Source organism: Loxodonta africana, chromosome 4 (genome assembly GCF_030014295.1).
Source record: "Loxodonta africana isolate mLoxAfr1 chromosome 4, mLoxAfr1.hap2, whole genome shotgun sequence".
Lineage (NCBI taxonomy): Eukaryota > Metazoa > Chordata > Mammalia > Proboscidea > Elephantidae > Loxodonta > Loxodonta africana.
This window is the reverse complement of record NC_087345.1, coordinates 139,033,508-139,054,344: the sequence shown is the minus strand read 5'-3', so window position 1 is coordinate 139,054,344 and position 20,837 is coordinate 139,033,508. Positions and strand designations below refer to the sequence as shown.

At 44.2% G+C, this 20,837-nt stretch overlaps 1 protein-coding gene across 1 annotated transcript in view; it reads right to left on the bottom strand.

The window, feature by feature from the left end:
* B4GALNT3 (beta-1,4-N-acetyl-galactosaminyltransferase 3) overlaps positions 1 to 14,827 on the bottom strand; it is a 124,802-nt gene extending 109,975 nt beyond the window's left edge. The window contains exon 1 of the mRNA XM_064285189.1: positions 14,659 to 14,827. Coding sequence (XP_064141259.1) covers positions 14,659 to 14,827 — 169 coding nt within the window. The remainder of the gene's footprint in view (positions 1 to 14,658) is intronic.
* Positions 14,828 to 20,837: the final 6,010 nt, after the last annotated feature.

Below are 20,837 nucleotides of genomic sequence, written 5' to 3'. Positions count from 1 at the left end.
ATGCTGGACTACTAACCAAAAGGTTGGAGGTTCAAGTTCACCTAGAGGCACCTCAGAAAAAAATGCCTGGTGATCTACTTCCAAAAAATCAGCCACTGAAAACCCCATGGAGCACAGTTCTATTCTCACAGACATGGGGTGTCCATGAGTCAGAATCAACTAGATTATCTGTTTTAGGAACATCACTTCCTCCGAGAGCTTCTTTCCCCACAGCCCACCTAGCTTAAGGAGCTTTCTCAACCCTCACCCTCCCAGCTAATCTTTTCTCTCTCCCTACATCCAGGCACTTTGTACCATTACCATGCTTCATTTTCTTCCAAGAACTCATCACCATGTGGAATTCTTATCTATTTGTTTTTGTGATTATTATCTGTCTCTTCCTCTCCAGAAATGTAAACTTCATGTCTGCAAAGACTTTAAATTTCTTGTTCCCTGCTATGTCCCTAATACCTAGAATATTGTCTGATGTATAATGAGTGTTCATTTAATATTTATTGAATGAATAAGCATCCTTCTCCTCCTCCCTTTGTATTCTTCTCAGGACCAGCACAGCATCCACCAAACCCCAGATACAGAAGTACAGGGCGGAATGAAGGCACTTTCTTGTCATGAGAACATTTTTGAGATCCTGGGTGTGCAAAACTAAACCCACTGCCATAGAGTCAATTCCAATTTATAGAAACTCTACAGAAAGTAGAACTGTCCCATAGGGTTTCCAAGGAGTGACTGGTGGATTCAAACTGCCAACCTTTTGGTTAGCATATGAGCTCTTAACCACTGCACCAGTGGGGCCCTTAATTTAAATTAGCTTGACAGAGTATAGGCAGAGAACCATATATGAACCCAGAATTTCAGACAGTGCTTTTTCTGTTGCCTTCCACATCAATTCTACTACCAAATTCTGTCACTTCTTTCTTTAATGTGCCTCAGCCTTTTTCTGCCATGCTTCTCAGCTGAGCATTCATTGCCCACCGTCTAGATTATTGCAACAACCACCCAAGTAGTCTGTCTATCTTCAAGCCATTCTACAAACTTCCAAGAGTTTAATCTACCTACAATCACAGTTCCTAGAACATAAAAGGTGTTCAACAAATGATTGAAGAATTAAAGTAAGAGTTGGTGGATGAAAAAAAATCTGCCTTTATCATATCAAATGCCTGCTTAAAAAAATGTGTTGCTGCCTACCAAGTCCAAATTTAGCAGTTGTCTTAGTTATCTAGTGCTGATAACTAAGTGGTATAAGAGAAATACCACAAATGGGTAGCCCTGACAAATAGAAATTTATTTTCTCACAGCTTAGGAGGCTAGAAGTTTGAATTCAGGATGCTGGCTCTAGGGGAAGGCTTCCTGTCTGTCGGCTCTGGAGCAAGGTCATTGTCTCTTTGAGCTCCTGCTTCTGGGTGATCTTCATATGGCTTGGCATCTCTCCTCCCCAGTCTCTGCTTGCCTAATCTGTTGTACTTATCTTTTGTAAGAGATTAACTCCAGACACACCCTACACTAATCCTGCCTCATTAACATAATAGAAAGCTTATTCCCAAATGGCATTATAAGGACAGGTATAAACCAAAACCAAGCCAAACCCATTGCTGACAAGTCAGTTCCAACTCACAGTGGTCCTACAGGACAGAGTAGAACTGACCCCCATAGAGTTTCCAAGAAACACCTGGTGGATTCCAACTGCTGACCTTTTAGTTAGCAGCCGTAGCACTTAACCACCATGCCACCAAGATTCCACGGCACAGAAGTTAGGATTTACAATACATGTTTTGAGGGGACACAATTCAATCCACAACAGCAGCCTAGCACACAGAGATACCTCAATCAGGCTGTGACCACCTTTTCACCTCATCTACTTCATGTGAGCTCTTCACTACAGAACTTGTATTCCCTAAACTTTTACTTTGCTTATGTTAATTTCCTTAAATAGAAATATTCATTTTTGTTTATGTGTGTGTGAGTGTGTGTGTGTACATACACACTCTAATAATCAGACTGCTACAGCTGGAGGAGGTCTTAGAAATCCACACCAATGGACTTCCTTTTGGAAAATATCCATGGCAGAATACTAAGAAACGCACAATAAAATATAACAGACTTGTTTCTATATACATAACTGAACCGTCAATAAAGGAGGGAAATATCCAGGGACCAGAAACTAATGTGAAAATTAGGGCAGCAAGCAGAAGCTAGCACTTTGGTAGTCCCTTAGTTTGTCAGTGGTAGTAACTATGCAGCTTGGGTTTTAATGGCTGTGCAGACAGAAGACAAGGCTTTAGATCCACATGAGGAAGAGAAGTGAGACTCCTCATAAAGCTGGGTCTCTTGAAGGGTTATATCTTCAGTGAAAAAGTAAACTATAAAAAATAAAAAGTTCCCACCTGTACAAAAAGATTACAAGAATGTCTGTCTGGGCTCTGGATGGTTACAAAAAAAGAGTCTCTCCTGAGAATTTATAGCCACAGGCATACCCTCGTATAGGTTTTAGATTCATATTTATTCTACAGGCATGTCCAAGAGTCTCCAAATTGAAAAACTAACTTAAAATGTGGTCTTGGACTGGTACCTGGGGTATCTGGCAGAATCAAATAAAAATTCTCTAGAGGGACATACCCTCAACCCAGAACCCATAGAATTCCCACCGATAAAACCCAACTCACAATCTCAATATTACAAAACACATAAGGAAATACTGTACCATAAGTAAGAGTCAGCAGACTCTCTTCACCCCAGGAACTTTAGATAACAGACTAGATGAAGAATATAAAATAGTTTTAAATTATTAAAAACAGAAGAACGTAGTATTTAGAAAAGGACTAGACTCATGGTTTAATAGGCCATTCCAGTTAACTGGCCTAACACATGTTTAGTGCTTCTGGTCAACCTTCTAGTTCATTGTGTAGTGCTTGGGGTCTTAAAAGCTTGCAAGCGGCCATCCAATGCATAAAAACTGGTCTCTTCACCTGCAGCAGCAGAGGAAGAAGGACAGCCAGGAATAGGAAGAGGATATGGAATGTGTTACTAGCTATCTCCAAGAACAATTACCTCCCTTTGCCATGAGACCAAAAGACTGGATGGTGCCCAACTACTATTACTGAACATTTTTATAAAAAATTCCATAGAAGAATCCTGATCAAGGGGGGAAAATGCAGACCGGAATTTCAAATTCTCATGGACTCAAGACTTTCTGGAGCCATGGAGGCTGGCTGAACCCCTGAAACTCTTGCCCTGGGATAATCTTTAAACCTTAAACCAAAAATATCTGCCAAAGTCATCTTAAAACCATATAACAGTTTAGCTTAACTGGTAAAAAATATCTGCCTTGAGTATTATGCTCTTTTAAGAGCTATCTATATGGGATCAAATTGACAACAGCGACTCGAAAGATTAAATAGGAACCTTAGTGGGCAGTGAGCTTATGTTAATGGAGGAGGAACAACTCAGAAAAGGAGGGTGAGAATGATTGCACAATTCAAAGAATGTAATCAATGTCACTGAATTTTACACATAGAATTGGTTGAATTGGTGTATGCTTTCCTATGTAGATTTTCTAGAACAACAAAATTAATTTATGGGGGAAAAAAAGGGACCAGACAAATTTGAAACAGAACCAAATAAAACTTATAGATATGAAAAATAGTCACTGAAGTTAAAAAAGTAAGGTAGAAGTTGCTCCCTCAATTTCTCTACCCATTCTTTGTGCCTGTGCAATGTTCCCTGCCCTTGCTGCTGGCAGTTACTCACCTGGGATGTGCTACCCATCCCAATCTCCCTTTTCCCTAGGCCTACTCAGCTAAAGGAAACTCTGGTGGCGTAGTTAGGAGCTATGGCTGCTAACCAAAAGGTTGGCAGTTCGAATCCACCAGGCATTCCTTGAAAACTCTATGGGGCAGTTCTACTCTGTCCTATAGAGTCGCTATGACTCAGAATCGACTTGACGGCAATGGGTTTGGTTTGGGACTCAGCTTAAATAGAAAGGATGAAGAGCCAAGAACTGAGAGCATGTATTACATTTTGTCCCTGATTTATCAGGAAATTCTGAACATTCTCAGTCTGCCTTGTCAATCCTTGACTCAGAGGTGGTGGTGAGCAGAGTCAGGAAATCAGCTGGTTGGTGAGGGAGGGAGGAGGCATGTATACACATACCTGCATGCACCCATTTGAACCCAGGATTGGCAGGCAGGGTGGAAAGGAGTGGATCAGAGGATTTGTAAGTAAATCTCAGCAGTGAGACCTTTAATCTTTGAGGCAACTGATTGTATGGAGACCACATTGTCAGAGATGACATTGGAGGCCAAGTGGCCAGGAGCACTGGGATGACAGCCACCTCTCAGTTCAAGCAACTGAGTCTTGAAAGACCAGTGCCAGAATGCCAAAGATTGCCCCCTTAGCCCTTTATTAAGCACGGACATGAAAAAATTTCCAAACTACCCCTGAAAGAGGCATCCCATTCCAAAGATTATGGAACTGAGGTCCTCAAAAGAGCAGGGATTTGCTCAAGGACCTACAGTAAGTCACTTACAAAGCTAGGAATTAAACCCAAATGCTGCCTGCCATTCCTACCATTCAAGATCTCAGAGTGTACTTGGGAGTACATAGCAGAGAGACGGGCCATCGTTTCCCAATTCCTGTGCTTTTGTGCCCTGGTAAATCCCCAAAATGTCTCCCATTCTCAGCAATATCCTTGACTTTTTATCACCACCATCATACCCCTACAAATGCAAATCTTTGCCTGGGATGGTAATGGAAAAATGGAGACAGTGCTAGATAATGTATTTGGTGGCAGGTGCTGGACATTGGTGGCCTAGTGACTGCTGGGGAACTGGACGTAGCTATGTCATGGACTGAGAAGTTTGAGAAGCACTGGCAAAGGGGTCACCTGAGGAACATGTCCACTCCTGCCTGCCCAGCTACTCTCCATTTCCTAAGAGATTGTAAATTCTGAGTGGGGAGAGATGGGAACCAACATTGATTGAGTCCCTAATATGTGCTAGGGAGGCTCACTAAGTCTCATTTAGTCTTAAGTATAGCCCTTCTCTATTAATACCCTATAGGGAGAGTATTATAACCCCATTGCTCAGATGAAGCATCTGAGACTTGAGAAAGGAATAAGGACCTCATATAAGGCCCTGCAACTGGTGAGTAATAGAGCTTGGATTTGAACCCTGCTCTGCCTTCAAATTCTATAATTTTTTTCAGGAACCATTAACTCTTTCATCTTACTCAGTCCCCCATAAAAAAAGTCAATGCTCCATAAACATTCTGTATTAAGTTTTAAAATGAAGCACCTTTGCAGCCATTCAAGATTTGCAAAGCAAATAAAAACTGGAAAACACATGTCACTCAATTTCTTGAGCATTTTTATGTAAAATCCTTGGTCTGTCTGGAATATCATTTCTATATTCCCACCCCCACTTTCTTTCCTCTTTCCCATTCTTGGACCCTCTTTCCAGGTCCTCACAAAGCACGATTTCACCTGCTATGGAGTGGACATAAGCAGTCTCTTCTAAGCACAACAAGAACACAGTTTAAAAGAAGGTGCTGGATCTCCAATGAAAGGTCCCTGAGCAGTGCAAATGGTTTGCACTTGACTACTAATCACTTTTCTGCCGATCTGCTTCCTTGAAGATTATGGCCAAGAAAGCCCTATGGAGCAGTTCTACTTTGTAACACATGGAGTTGCCATGAGTCGGAATCAGCTCAGTGGCAATGGAGTTGGACTTTTTGATTTGGATCTCTAATGCAAGTGACTGTATCTATAATCTCAAGTCAGGCAGTGGTCATAGATCTTTATGTTCACGGTCTCCCCTGTTGATCTGAGGGGCTTCCTCACAAACCTTCAGGTGGCAGGTGTTCACAGGACAAACTCTAGGTCTTTGGCCTTCTTGGCTGACTGTCAGAAAAATAATTTTCAGCTTTTTTTTTTTTAATCTAAAATTTTTGCTTAAGGTATTACAGAATCCAGCATCTGGTTGTCACCGCTAATTATGCTTTATTTTTTCTTTTTATGATGGTAGTGGGTTTGTTTTTTTTTTTAGGCCAGAGTAGTGGGATTATAGGTAATGGTTAATATCTGCTTCATCCTTTTCTGTAGACCATGTGTACTTTTATTGATTTCTTTGTGCCTTGACTCAGTCCAGAAAAAAATTAAAGTGACTTATAAGAACCATAGACTGTAAGATGACATAAATTAGAAGTAGTCATGGGAGGAAAAAGAAAAAGGTATAGGCATAAAATTGATACAAAAATGCAGATCATAAAATCCTTTACACTTTTCTCCAAGTGAACAAAAAATGTGAATTCTACGCTTTCTAGTAACCTAGGAACCCTGAGTAGTTATACAATTTACACAGCCAAGAAACATTAAAACAAACCAATTGCTCAAAAGAAGCATAGCTATTCCTAATATCAAGACCAGAAAAACATTTTTGGAGTGTTCTCATACACAGAATAAGCAACAGTTCAATTCCTTTCTTGTAGCAGCTCTAATGGAAAATTCCATATTGCTATATTTTATAGCATTTAGGACATTGGTGTTCCTTGGTCATTCCTTAAGTTTTGACATCAGTTGTATTAGGGTGCCTAAAGCATAAAAAAGTAATTTTACAGGAGTTAATGCTGCCCAGAAACACAGCTATCTTCTGGTATAATAAACATGCATTATTTTTAAAGCGTAAGAAATAAATTAATCTATGCCGATGGCGATACTTGAAAGGGAGCCCAAAGGGAGCTTCTAGAGTGCTAATAATGTTCTGATTTTACATCAGGGTGCTTCTTATGCAGGTATGCTCAGTTTCTCAAAATTCATCAAGTTGTACACTTACATGTGCACTTTATGTATAATACACTTCAATAAAATGTTTTAAAAAATAACAAAGAGGACCACAAGGATAATTTACGTGTTGCATTTTTTTTAAAGTTGATCAACATCAGGAATTTTGTCATTAAGAAATATATTCAATGAAAAAAAAAAACCTACATATTTCAAAAATCACAAGAATAAAAAGAATATTCACTTTTGCTTATCTAGTGGATACTTCAAGGACCCTTGGTGGCACAAGAGTAAGTCTGTGGCTGCTAACTGAAAGGCTGGTGGCTCAAACCCACCTAGTGGCTCCATGAGAGAAACACCTATTGATCTGCTCCCATAAAGATTTTTATTTTTTTATAGTGCCATAAAGATTACAGCCTAGAAAAACCTATGGGGCAGTTCTACTCTGTCACGTGGGCTCACTATGAGTCAAAATTGACTCAATGGTACCCAACAACAACAACGGTAGATACTTCTATATATAAACAGCACTCCTTAAAAACTAAGATTCTGTTAAAACAAAAAAAAATTAAAGATCTATCTGTCATGAAGGTGCCCTGCTGGCACAGTGGTTAAGTGCTTGGCTGCCAACCAAAAAGGCCGGTGGTTTGAACCCACCGGCTGCTCCAAGGGAGAAAAGTGTGGCAGTCAGCTTCCATAAAGATTACAGCCTTAGGGCCACAGTCAGGGCAACTTCTTAGACACAGCCAAACAACTCATGGGACGAAGCCCTTAGGCTCAGAGGCTAAGGACCATAGACTCAGGGGACATCTACATCAATTGGCACAACAGCAGTTCATAAAGACAAAGTTCTGCATCCTACTTTGGTGAGTAGCATCTTTGGTCCTAAAGTCTTTGAGCAGCCATCTAAGATACAACTATTGGTCTCTTCCCACCTGAAGCAAAGGAGAGTGAAGAAAACCAAAGACTCAAGGGAGCAATTAGTCCAAAGGACTAATGGACCATGTGAACCACAGCCTACATGACCCTGAGACCAGAAGAACTAGATGGTGCCTGGCTACCAGTATTGACCACTCTGACTGGGGTCACAACAGAGGATCCCAGACAGAGTGGGAGAAAAATTGTAGGACAAAAAAATCAAATTCACGAAAAAGACCAGACTTACTGGTCTGACAGACCCGAGGAACCCCCAAGACTACAGTCCTAAGACACCCTCTGAACTGGAACTGAAGCCATCCCTGGAGACCACCTTTCATAGACAGGCCCATAAAATAAACACCACCATCCGAGGGGAATGCGCTCCTTAGGACAATCAGTTATATGAGCTCAAAACGGCAACATCTGCCCAAAAGCAAAGATGAGAAGGCAGGACAGGGTAGAAAATCAGGACAAATGAAAACAGGGAACCTAGGATGGAAATGGGGAGAGTGCTGACAAATTTGTGGGGAATGAAACCAGTGTCATGGGACAGGTTATACATAAACTATCAAATGGGAAACTAATTTGGTCTGTACACTTTCACCCAATGCACAATAAAAAATAAAAAGAGATAAGAGTTCTTAGGAATGAGATGAAACACATTTTGCAAATTAATGAGCTTCAAGTATCAGGGAACACACCTGGTTACACTTGAATGTTATCAAAATGCCTTATTTAGAATATTTCACTTGATAATATCCACAGTATGTTTAAAACCCTCTAATTACTTAAGACAGAAGTTTTTATATGTATGATGAGTCTGTCAAACTGGAACATCAAAATGATCTCCGAAGTTTCCTATTTTTTTATTATTCATTTCTTCCCCACATAAAACATTGCCTTGTAATAGTACTTTTCAATTTGGAGTTCTCTCGTTCTCTATGAAAAAAAAAATTAATTTTCTGCTTTCATTTAGATTGTTGTATCCGATCATTAATGTATGCATATTATGGATCACATGGATGATCATCTTATAAACAAATATTTCTATGCCAAAAAAGGATTACAGCCTTGGAAACACTATGGGGCAGTTCCACTCTGTCCTATAGGGTCACTGTGAGTTGAAATTGACTCAGTGGCAATGGGTTTGGTTTGCGGTTTTTTTATCCATCATGCTTTGCTCAGAATATATAACATACTCAGCCCAATACCCTTTATACACACCATCCAAACGATTTACCTCTTCCAGTAACATTTTCAATTTATATTGGCCAATATAAATAAATGATGTGGACCACAAGGTCAAAGGTTGCCTGAAAGTTCAAATTGTATGGCTAGCCCAGCTTAGACCTCATCCTCCTCAGATATAAGGAAAAGTGCTCGTGGAAAATAAAAGGGTAGTTTTTGAGACTGACGGAACTCAATAGAGGAGAACTAGACAGTGAGTGGCAGGCTCCAAGAACAGTCTCTAGGCCCCCTTCCAAAGCAAACTCTGCGATGGCAGCAGCTCTGCTCTGCTCCATAAAGCTCAGCACTGGAGGGCAAGGCCAGGCCCCGTGGCCTGGAAAATTACTGCTGCACACCTACTAGCCTCTCCTGAAACCAGCACAGAAGTGGTTGCTTCAGAAGAGCTTGGGCTGCAAAGCCATTATAACCATGCTGGGGCAGGAATCTGAACAACGTCCAGGACAGGGAGCAGCAGGCAGCTCCAGCACAGTTATAACCAAGCAGGCAAATGGGACCTCAGCTCAGACTGATGACATGGGACTCAGCAGTCCCAGGGTCCCTGGGTGTTGGCAGGATGGAGGTGGCAGACTGGTGTTGCTGAGACTCTGCTGGCCACGTCAGAACAAGGACTAAAGAGACCAGAGAAACGAAAGATACCAAACCTGGGTAAAGTCTGCCATGGTCACACACTGCATTCCTGGTACACTGCTAGGCCCAAAGAAAACACACATAATAAATAAGCATTAACTGGTTTAATTGTTATCCCTTGTGTTTGTGCGTAAATGCTATTGTTGCTTATACGTATTATGGTACAAGGAGCAAGAATTCCCAGGTTCTATTCTTGGATCTGTCACTGACAAACAGAGTATCTGCCAGTGGAAAATATCAGGTGCTTGGAAATTCGGAGCCAACCATCCAAAACCAGAAGGTATTTATCTGAGTGCATAGTATGTGCCCAGAACTGAATACTGATTTGAAGATACACGCAGCGGCTGGAGACCAGAATGTCAGTGCAAAGAGTTACAAGTAGGACATGGGAGAAGAAGCCAGAGGGTCCATGCAAAAGAGAGGCAGCCAGGTAGGCCCAGCCCACATGAAGCACATGAGCGTTGTACTTTCCTTCTCCACTTGCCTCTGCTCCTAGTTTCAACTCTAAGCCACCACACCATCCCTCCTCTGCCCACACATCTGTCTCACTCACGTCTCCTTCTCTCCCCGCTTGCGTCTCAGATTACTGCTCTGCCCTGAGTTACCTCTGTTACGGAGGGCTTGTGTTCTCTCCAAATCTGAACGGCTGTGGTGACCCCAGAGCTGAAATGCTCGCCTCACATGTGTGGGCGTGCCTCTCTCAGCCGACTCAAAGTCAATTAGAAATCACAAGGGCTAACCAGAGATTATAGAAATTTAAGGCAGTTCAAGCCCATTAGGTTCCTGGGCTTGAGAACACTTCAGGGTTCAGCAGGTAAACCTGGCACTTAAACAGGAACACACCAGACCCAGCGTCGGGAGATCTACAAAGAGGCTGGCGCAGGCTATCACTCTGCCCTGGCTCTGTGCCCACATGTGATCTCTTGGCTTTGACACCCAGTTGGTCCCAGCAGTAGGTCAAGTAGAGCAAAGAGTCTAGAAACCATTTTAGTCCAGATCTGTCTTCAGGCAGGACCTTAGCTAATCCAATCTGAACAAATGAGTATAACATCAAAATCTGCCAGGATGGAGTCCAATAATAGCCTGCTCCTGGGGCTGCTTTTCAGCCAGTACATGCTAGTACAGCTGTACCTGTTGTTAAAATACTGAAATGCTTCTACACACACGATAAATAGTGACTGCCTCAGGCCCTGTAAATGGACCACTACCACCCTGACCCCTCCTCCCCGAGGACAGCTTCATGACCCAGCAGCTAAAGGGTTAATGCTGGGCCACAGCAAGGTACCTTCAGGGCCCTGTTCCTGCACCACCATCCTATACCAATAGTTTTACTATTACACATGCGTGTTCCATTCTACAATGCTGTTGTTAGATGCCATCGAGTTGATTCTGACCCACAGCATCCCCATGTGACACAGTAGAACTGCCTTTTAGGGTTTTCTTGGCTGTAATCTTTACAGAAGCAGATCGCCAGGTCTCTTCTCCGGAGGAACCGCTGAGTGGCTTCTAACTGCAAACTTTCATTTAACAGCCAAGTGCTTAACCATTTGCGCCACCAAGGCTCCTTTTTATTTTATAACTTTTCACTGCTTCCCGTTAGCTACTGAATAACCCTTTGAGCCTGTTATTCAAACCCTTCTATGATATGGCACCGGCCTATATTCTCCTTCACACCCTCTTCAAACCCTATTGTTCAACATTCCCAAATACTTGCATTTTCCTGACTCTTGGTTTTTGTCTATTTATGCTGCTCGTTCCACCTCTTCCCGCCTTCTCTTTCTGTCTCCATCAAAATCTTCCCAATACTTCGGGATCTCCTGAAATTGCCACCACTTTCATGAAGGAGCTGTGTTCCCATCCAGAAGTCTCACAGCACTGTTTTGTTCTACATTTGTAAAACTTTATATAATTGTTCTATATATGCACCTTAGTCCCCTCCTAGATAAAAGCTACAAGAGGGCAGAAACCATATCCTCGTCATCATTATGTCCTCAAAATTACCTAGGACAATGCCTTGTTCAAAGCGTGCGCTAAATAAATATTTGTTTAAATGAGTACGTGCACAACCCTAATTCTTTTGTACAGAGGACCCAGTTTCTACTCATTAATGATTTTGTTTTTCTCTGAAGCTACTCCAATTTTGGTCACATCTCATTCTACATATGGAGCCCAAATTGCACACCATCTATATCTTAAACTACTGGTTATTCCACGAAGATAAAGCAGGAAGCCGGCTCCCCTGTCATTACTTTACCACCCTGGAGTTTGTGACTGCCATCTCTCCATACACTTCTAGCGCTAGATCAATGCACCAGTCACACAGGGACAGGCAAATTAAAGATCCTTGGTAAAAGAGGCTGGCCTTTCAAATGACAGGAAAACTGGTGGTGGAGTAAATTGGCAGGGATTTCCAGAAAAAGGAGGCAGGGTGACTTGTTGGGAAGCAAAGCCAAGATGAGGCTCTGGTTGCTGTGGTCAAGGCCATGGGTACAGTCCTGGGAGGGGCAGTTTTACTACCCTGGTTGCTGTTAGAATGCCAGGGTGTGGAGGAGGGAATGCTAGCAACCCCTTGCCTACCTTTCCATTTCCTAATTCTTTCTTCCCTGTTTCCCTCTAGAGCAATAGCTCCAAGCTGAGAGCTCGGACCTAAAGGACAAGAGGAAACTTTGATGCAACATGTCTGGACTTAACAATAAAAAAGGATGGGAGACACACCCCTCTAATCAAAGGGTGAATACATTATAAGTATCTTGTGTATATTTCCAGAGTTTTCTTAAGGAAATTCGGCAAATATAAATATATATTCTTAGTCCCTACCCTACTTCATGTTTCACATAAAAGAAAATTGTCTATCATTCTGTAAAAAAAAAAAAAAAAAAGGATAGGAGACAAGGAGTAATGAGCCAGAGCCTGTCTAAAACTCACTCCAAAAGGAAAATCAAGAAAAAAGGTAGAATGCAATGGGACAGCTCAGCATGAAAAGCCACCCTGCACAGCACATGGGTTTCAGGGTCCTAGAAGGGTGAGAAGAGGAATCAAGTGATCCATCAGGGCCTAGACTCAGACTCTTGTTAATAACGATGGTTAGGGAAACAGCCAGTTCTGGAACAGAAAGCAGGGAACATTTTTCTGGAGAAGGATCATTTTGGAAAAGGAAACAAAGAGTAAGGAAAGTCACTCAGGGAGGTAAGACTCATCCAGGAGAGAATCACAACAGACATAAGGATTAATGGCTCATGATGAGACAGCCAACAGGAGCCAGAGTGCTAGGTTATGATGATGGCAAACTGGTTCAGGGTCTCTGGGGAAAGTGCACTGGGGAAAAAGCTCTGTTGGGGGAGAAGGGTCACTGTACAAGGGTCACAAAGCAAGCACTTTCCTGTTTTCCCACTGGCCACCACATTAACAAAATAGTGGCCACATGGGAAAGGGGTGTCCCAAGGAGGAGAAAAGGAAGATCCCTCCCAGGGTCTCCCACCTGCATATACTCATTTACGTGGGCCTATCTGAGGGGTGTGGCTTGGAAGAGTAGATTCATTCTATGTCTTCCAGAGGAAAGGTCTAGAGGAGGGAAGAACTAGCTTTGGAGAGGCAGATTTTGTTCGTTTTGTCGGGAAGAAAGAACCCTACCACTTAGAACTGGGGAACAAAGTATAGCCTTCCTTATGATGTGCTGAGCTCTTTGGCCATGGAAATTGTAAGTGCAGATCATACCAATCATAGTGTCCAGGCTGAAAGGGGCCTTGGAGATTATGTGGACTGACTTCTTTGTTTTACCTGTGAAGGTGACGATTCCCCAGCTACTAAGTGGCAGAGCCAGGATTGGAACCTGCCTCCCAACTCAACCAGAATAATATCCACTGCCACAGAGTGAGAGAGGTTAGGACATAAATATATTTCTCCAGCCTGAACCAGCCTGATTTTCAAGACTGTCCCCTAGTAATTCCCTCTCTTCAGCCACAGGAGGAGGGAAGCACCACACCCAACTCTGGGCAGAGGGGTTAACACTCATCAGCCATTCTGAGTTTCCAGAAAGGGGGAAGTAAAAGCATGGGAGTCAATGTTCTAGAACTTTGTATCTCTGCCCCTCAGGCTTAGGAAGGGCACCTGGTTGTTCTGGGAGTTTCTCCACTCCTTTTTCAGGCTATTACATTGACCTTTTTGAAATCCCTGAAACTGTCAAGAGTTTGACTTTGCTAGCCCCTTCAACAGTAAATTGAAAATCAGCCTCAGCCATGCCTGTTTTAGTAAAATGGGAACGTTTCCTAAAAGGAAACTGAGGCACAGAAAAATTAAGTAGCTTTGGATAGATTAAAACCAGAAATAGGAATCTACCCTCTTTCGCTGTGCTGTCCATTGTCTCCTCGGGCAGGATTTGGAGGTTCTGGTATTTTCTGCAGAGTTCGCAGGGGGCTTCACAGAACTAGCAGGAGGGGGTGGCCAAGACTAGAAGGAGAGGGGACGGCTCAGTGAGGAGGTAGGAGATTTGGAGGAAGAGGGAGGAGCTGAGAGGGGAGTAGCGTGTGGGAAGAGAGACGAGAGGTGGCTCTCGGAGGTATCCTTAAAAAAAGAGCCCCAGAAGACCCAGCCCGAGAGGAAACTGAGTGGGCCATAGAGAAGGCTGTGGGCGAAGTTTGGGCCGCGCGAACTGGAGCGCGCGGCCTGGGTGGACACGGCAGAGGCATCCCAGACACAAACCCCAAGCCCGCGCGTGGACTGCGCGTTTCTCTTCAGAGTGCTGAAAGTCTAGAGCTGTGGAGGTGCCCCAAGTCTCAGCCAACATTTCCGCGGGCCGAACGGGGAGCCTCTCTCCCCAGTGCTGCGGGAGGGGAGAAGCGAGGAGCCCCTAAGATGCCCCAGCCCCACATGGCCCGGCGGGCAGGCCCGGGGTCCAAAGCTCGGCGCTTGGCCCCAGAAGTTCCCCCCGCAACCCCTTTCTCTCCCCGAGTATGCAGCGGGGCGGCGCCGGGCACCTGGAGAGAAAAACGAGTTGGAAATCGGATCTGAGGATGAAAAGAGGGTACCCCCAACGCGGGAGCGACCAGTGCTGCCTCCTCCCACCTCGTTCCCCCTTTCCCTCTAGCGCTACTTACTGCGGTTCGAGGGGTTCCCGCCGACCTGGCCTGACGCCACCAGTTCCAAATAAAGAGTCCAGAGCCCCACCGACACCACGGTGAGAGCCAGCAACAGCCGGAAGCGCCTCCGCAGCAGCTTGACCGGGCGCAGGAGCAGCAAGAGCAGCGCGGCCCGGGGGCTCCCCATGGCGCTGCGCAGAGGCTGCCTCTGCCAACGCGGGCTGCTCCCCACCCAGCCCCCGCCCCACTGCCGGGCCCAGCGCCCCGGGTGCACAGAGTCCCAGCCCCAGCCCAGCGTCTCAGGGCTGACCCAAAGCCGTCTCTCCCGGCCGGTCTCCAGCGGGGCGCCGGCTCATGCTCCGTGCGCAACGGGTCCCTCAGGCTGCGCGGGCGCCTCCCGCCAGCTCTCAGGTCCTCTCCAGGAGCAGAGCCCGGCTCCTCCTCCTGCGAATGTCCTCAGCTCAGCACTCGGCTCTCCGCTCCACGCCTCCCCAGTCGCAGGCTTGCTGCCTCCCTCCCTCCCTCCCTCCTGCTCGCTCTTACAACCCCAGAAGGAGGCTTTCCTACTTGCCAGCCCGCCTCTCCTCTAGCCTCCTTCAGCTCAGGCTCTTTCTCCCAGCTCGCGGCAAAACCTCCCGCCCCACCTGTCCCGCCCACGCTTAGGCCCCGCCCCAGGGGAACAGGTGGGCTCCGCCCCTGAGAAGCCGAGGGAAGGGGCAGAGCCCCTTCTGGCCTACCTGGATAGCAAGATACGGAGCCAGAGAATTGCTCTGGCATCAGTTGGTCCGTGGTACCGCCGGCAGATGATGGTGGGTGGGATGTGAGAGGGGGCTAGTTAAGATCTGGTCTTCGTGTGACTGAGGGAAACGGAGGTACCGGAGGGTCAGACTGCTGAGGCACTTGCTGCTCTCCAGACAGAAGTGGAGGCTGGGGGTGACGCCACAGGCTTTGTCTTTGGTAGCCTCCATCAGTCCCTACTCCCTACTTGAGATAACAAGAGTAGACATGATATTATTTGGGAAGCAGTGAATACTTAATTCACCCAAAGCAGCTTCTTCCAGGTCAAATTTGAAGACCCTTCATCCCCAACCATTTCAGAAAGACACTAGGGAAGTTATACGGCCCCGGGGGCAGTCAAAAACTTAAATGCTTACACGGGGGTTCCTGCCTGGAAATTGACTAAAACCACTGCCATTGAGTGGAAATTGACTACTCACAGATAATTCTCTAAAAGAACTCAATGCCTAAGGCCAAATGTCTGCTAAACTGCTTACTAGGCTATTGTTTGACTTGAAGGGTGACTTTAGGAAAACGGTTCCTAAAGGCTCAAGATCAAAAGGACACCTAAGGGCAGATGGCCTGGGTGGGTCACCCAATCCCAAGAACCCAGGAATCTGGAGTTCAGATGAATCAAAACGGTTTTGTTAGGGCAAAGAAATTTGTCCGAGAATGGGATGGAATAGCTATTGCGAGAGTTCTGAAGAAGAATTAAAAACCAGAAAATAAAGAAACTCCCCTTTGCAGATGAAAACATCAAGATATTCTGCCTTCCAGTTCTCTGCCTTGGGACAAGTAAAAGCAGCATTAAAACAAAAAACCAAGCCCATTGCCATTAAGTCAATCCAACTCAAGGCAACTTAGTTATCTAGAGCTGCTACAACAGCAATACCACAAGTGAGTGGCTTTATTTTTCTCTCTCTGTTGGCTCTGGAGGAAGGTCCTTATCTCTTTTGAGCTTCTATTCCACGGTGGGAAACCCTGGTGGTGTAGTGGTTAAGTGCTACAGCTGATAACCAAGAGGTTAGCCTTTCAAATCCACCAGGCAGGTGCTCCTTGGAAACTCTATAGGGCAGCTCTACTCTGTCCTGTAGGGTCGCTATGAGTCAGAATTGACTGGACGGCAGTGGGTAATTCCATGGTGATCTTGTGACATGACATCTATCTTCCCCATCTCTGCTTGCTTGATCTCTTTTTATATCTCCGAAGAAATTGACTCCAGACACACCCTATATTAATTCTTCCTCATTAACATAACAAAGAAAACCCATTCCCAAAGGGGATTATAGCCACATGTATACAAAAAAAAACCTCAAAACTCAACTTTGCTGTAGACTCGATGTTGATTCATAGTGACCCTATAGGGTTTCCAAGGAGCAACTGGTGGATTCAAACTGCTGCCCTTTTGGTTAGCAGCTGAGCTCTTCTGCTGCCCTTTTGGTTAGCAGCTGAGCTTTTAACCACTGTGGCACCAGGGCTTCATCCATGGGTAGAGGGCAAACCATTTGCTGCACCTAGGGACTTTAAGATAATTAAGGTCCAGAGGAGCAGAATGAATTGCCCAAGGTCACTCAGCAGGTAATATGTAGATTTGCTTTTCACTCTCTTTAAGGTCTGGGAACTAGGAGAAAGTGAAGTTATTGATAAACATGTTCTTGGACATTTGAAAATCAATGAATCTTATACTCCTCCAGGAGAGAGGTTCCCAGAATTGTGTGCTATGCTTTCCCTTCTCTCTGCTACATTTGGTTAGATATCCAGTAGTCTCTACTGAATGATTGTAGTTTTTCCTAACTAGCCTCCCCCCGATTCCAGGGTCCTAGCCCCCCAGACTCCAGCCACCCCCCCATAACAACTGGACGATCTTTATAAAAATCTGTTATGCATTCACACACCTGCTCAAAAACGTTTAATGGCTTCCCAGTCCTTATTGATTAAAATGAAACTATTAATCTGGAATTCAAGGCCTTCCAAAAACCTATCCTAACATATGAAACCTGCACCAGCTAACATGAGTTTGTTTGCTGTTCTCCAGCACATTTTGCCTTCTAGTTGGTCAAGTTTGACCTTTTCTTTAAGGTCCACTTCAGGTTCTCTGAAACCTTCTTGGATCAGTCTAGCCCTTAGCAACTCCTTCCTCCTTAGAGCTTTAGTAGAATGTACTGTCTGTACCAACTACTGGTACATCAAGACTTACTTTGAATGCAAGTCTTGTTTCCCCACTTCACTGAAAACCTTCAAAAGTGGAGACTTTTCATCCCCATCATATAGCAGAAAGACCATTTAGCACTCAGTAATGTTTGAGGATGAGGGTAGCATCCCTAGAATTTTCACTGTAGCTCCTTAGCAGAAGGTGAATCTGAAGGGCTATTCTCTATTTGTTCTTGTTAGGGGTCGTCAAGTCAATTCCAACTTATAGTGACCCCATGTGATAGAATAAAACTGCCCCATAGGGTTTTCTGGGCTGTAATCTTTATGGGAGCAGATCACCAGGTCTTTCTCCCTCAGAGCCACTAAAAACAACAAAAAAAACTAGGTGGGTTCAAATTGCCAGCTTTTCGATTAGCAGCCAAGCACTTAACCATTGCACCACCACAGCTCCTTTCCCTAATAGTAAACCAAAAACCAAACCTGTTGCTGTCGAGTTGACTCACAGTGACCCTATAGATCAGAATAGAACTGCCCCATAGAGTTTCCAGGGAGCACCTGGTGGATTTGAACTGCTGACCTTTTGGTTAGCAGCCGTAGCTCTTAACCACTATGCCACCAGGGTTTCCTCTGTAATAGTAGCCCCTGGGAAATGTCCGTGTTAAGTTCCAGTGCCACAGATTTGTGCACTTGCCATGCTCTTCTTTTTCTCCAAAAGACCAGGAAGGAGCAGCCAGCTGTACAAGCTTTGCTGAGTCAAGTGGGAAGTGACCAGGGGCCCTGTAAGTAGTCTCTCTCTCATTGGGAGTGACCTGACTGGATGTCAGACTGAGTCACTTCAGCACTTTGTCATGGAAACAGGTGGCAGCCCACCAAATTCTCTCCTCAAGTCTGGCCTTCCTGAGAGAACTCATGCAGTAACTTCAATCAATCACATGCTCAAAGTACCTGTTATGTGGAAAGTGGGAGAGAGATAAAACAGGGAACATGCTGTTTAGTTCAAGAGAAAAGCTATTTCACAGAAAAAGAAATCTAAAAATAGTAGGCACTTTAAAGACGGCACAAATAATACTGGGTTACTAATCAAAAGGTCGGCAGTTCAAACCTACCCGGAGGCATTGGGAAGAAAGGCCTGGTGATCTGCGTCCAAAAGGCCATAGCCATGAAAACCCTACGGAGCGCGGTTCTATTCTGTTAACACATGGAGTCGCCATGAGTAGGAGTCCATTTGACAGGGACTGGTTATAGTAAATTTCCAAAGAAACTCAGAAGACAAAAGACATCACCCTGCACCTCTCAATTTTTGTGCTCTCCTCATCTCACTTTTACTTAATTCTTATACTTTGAAGAGATCATTACTTTTCCTCATTATGATGAGAGGGGGCGGGGCGGGGTGGGGTGGGGGAGCAGAACAATAAGGAAGCCAGGAAATCCTTGTGACTCTTACCTCTCTTCTTCCTTTCCTGCTATTGTTGCCTCCTTTCCACTACGACATCCCTCACATTCAGACCTTGCTTTCAGAGGGCTTGCCCCAAATCCCTTTTTGACTCCTAATGGTATCATAGCAGGGGAAGGTCCGGACTTTCTCTCCCAATAAATTGAGCTAGTTGTCATCCTCCCTCAGGTCCAGAGCTATGTGGGATAAGGTATCTGTGTTGGCAAATTTTGGTGGCATAATATATTGTCTCTGGTATCTGTTCATTATTGTGTCAATTTAACTGGATATTCACTGGTCCTTCTGTTGATTTCCCTGCCCATTCACCTTCTCACTTCAACCCTGGCACCTGACCCTGAACGAGCAAGGGTCATATTGCACAGACTGCACCTGAAAGGAAAAATAATTTCCATTGTGTCATCTATAATACTGATGGGGCAGAGCAGGACATCAGAGTCAGGACAAGTCAAACCACAAAGGTTCTTCTCCCAAATTACAGAAGCTTGGTAAAGGAGGTTGTCTTAGTTATCTAGTGCCTCTGTAACAGAATACCACATACAGAAATTTATTTTCTCACTGTTTAGGAGGCTAGAAGTCCAAATTCAGGGTGCTGGCTCTAGGCAAGGGCTTTCTCTCTCTGTCAGCTCTGGAGGAAGGTCCTTGTATCTTCTGAGCTTCTGCTCCTGGGCTATCTTCATGTGGCCTGGCATCTTTCTTCTCCCATCTCTGCTCACTTGTTTAATCACTTCATATTTCAAAAGAGACTGACTCAATGTATAACCTACAGTAATCCTGTCTCATTAATATAACAAAGAAAACCTATTCTCAAATGGAATTATAGCCAGTGACATAAAACCAAAAAACCAAATCCAAACCTGTAGTCATCCAGTCAATTCTGACTCATAGAGACCCTGTAAGACAAAGTAGAACTGCCCCATAGTGTTTCCAAGGAGCGGCTGGTGGATTCGAGCTACCAACCTTTTGGTTCACAGCTGAGCTCTTAAACCAGAGGCATAATGGTAAGGAATTACAACACATATTTTGTGGGGAAACAATTCAATCCATAGCAGAGGTCAATCTAAACTTCCAAAAGTGGACCAAGGTTAGGGACCAGAGAATTCTAGTTTATAGAGAACTCCTAAGAGAAAGGTATCCAGTAATCTCTAGGTGTGGTAGCAGAATTTCTGTATCCAGAGCAAGTCTTATTCTAGTCTGTAGAGATGTCAAAATATACTAAGTAACTGTCGTAGGGTAAAAACATCACAAAATTTAGTAAAACAAAAAGAAAATTTTATTTGGCATATATTCAAAAAGGCAAAAGTAGTAAAATGGACAAGCATGCTGCCAGAGCCATGTCTGCCCAAGTACAAAGAATATTACAGAATAAGCAAGAGTGGGAAAACTGACAAGCATGCTGTCCCAGCCATGTCTGCCTGAGTCCAAGGAAGGTTACAGAGTCATCAGTATATATTAACATTACAAATGAACAAAACCATTGAAAGTTTCACCTTTTCACAGATTGGCTAGAAATTGTGATCCTACATTTCGAATTGTCTTTCTCAACAATCATTGGTACAGGTTTCAGTAAGGACAGTCAGGAGGGTCTTCACTGATCCAACAAATTTTCTATTCACTGAATGCTAATAGAAAAAGAAGAGTGGAAAGTCTGTGGGTCTTTTGTGTTGTGTTTTATGATTTGTTTATGTGGAAGTTTCCCTAAAACATGTCTTCTAAAATCGTTCTAGCTATTGTCTTTATGGAAACGCTCGTGGCGTGGTGTTTAAGAGCTACGGCTACTAACCAAAAGGTCAGCAGTTTGAATCCACCAGAAGCTCCT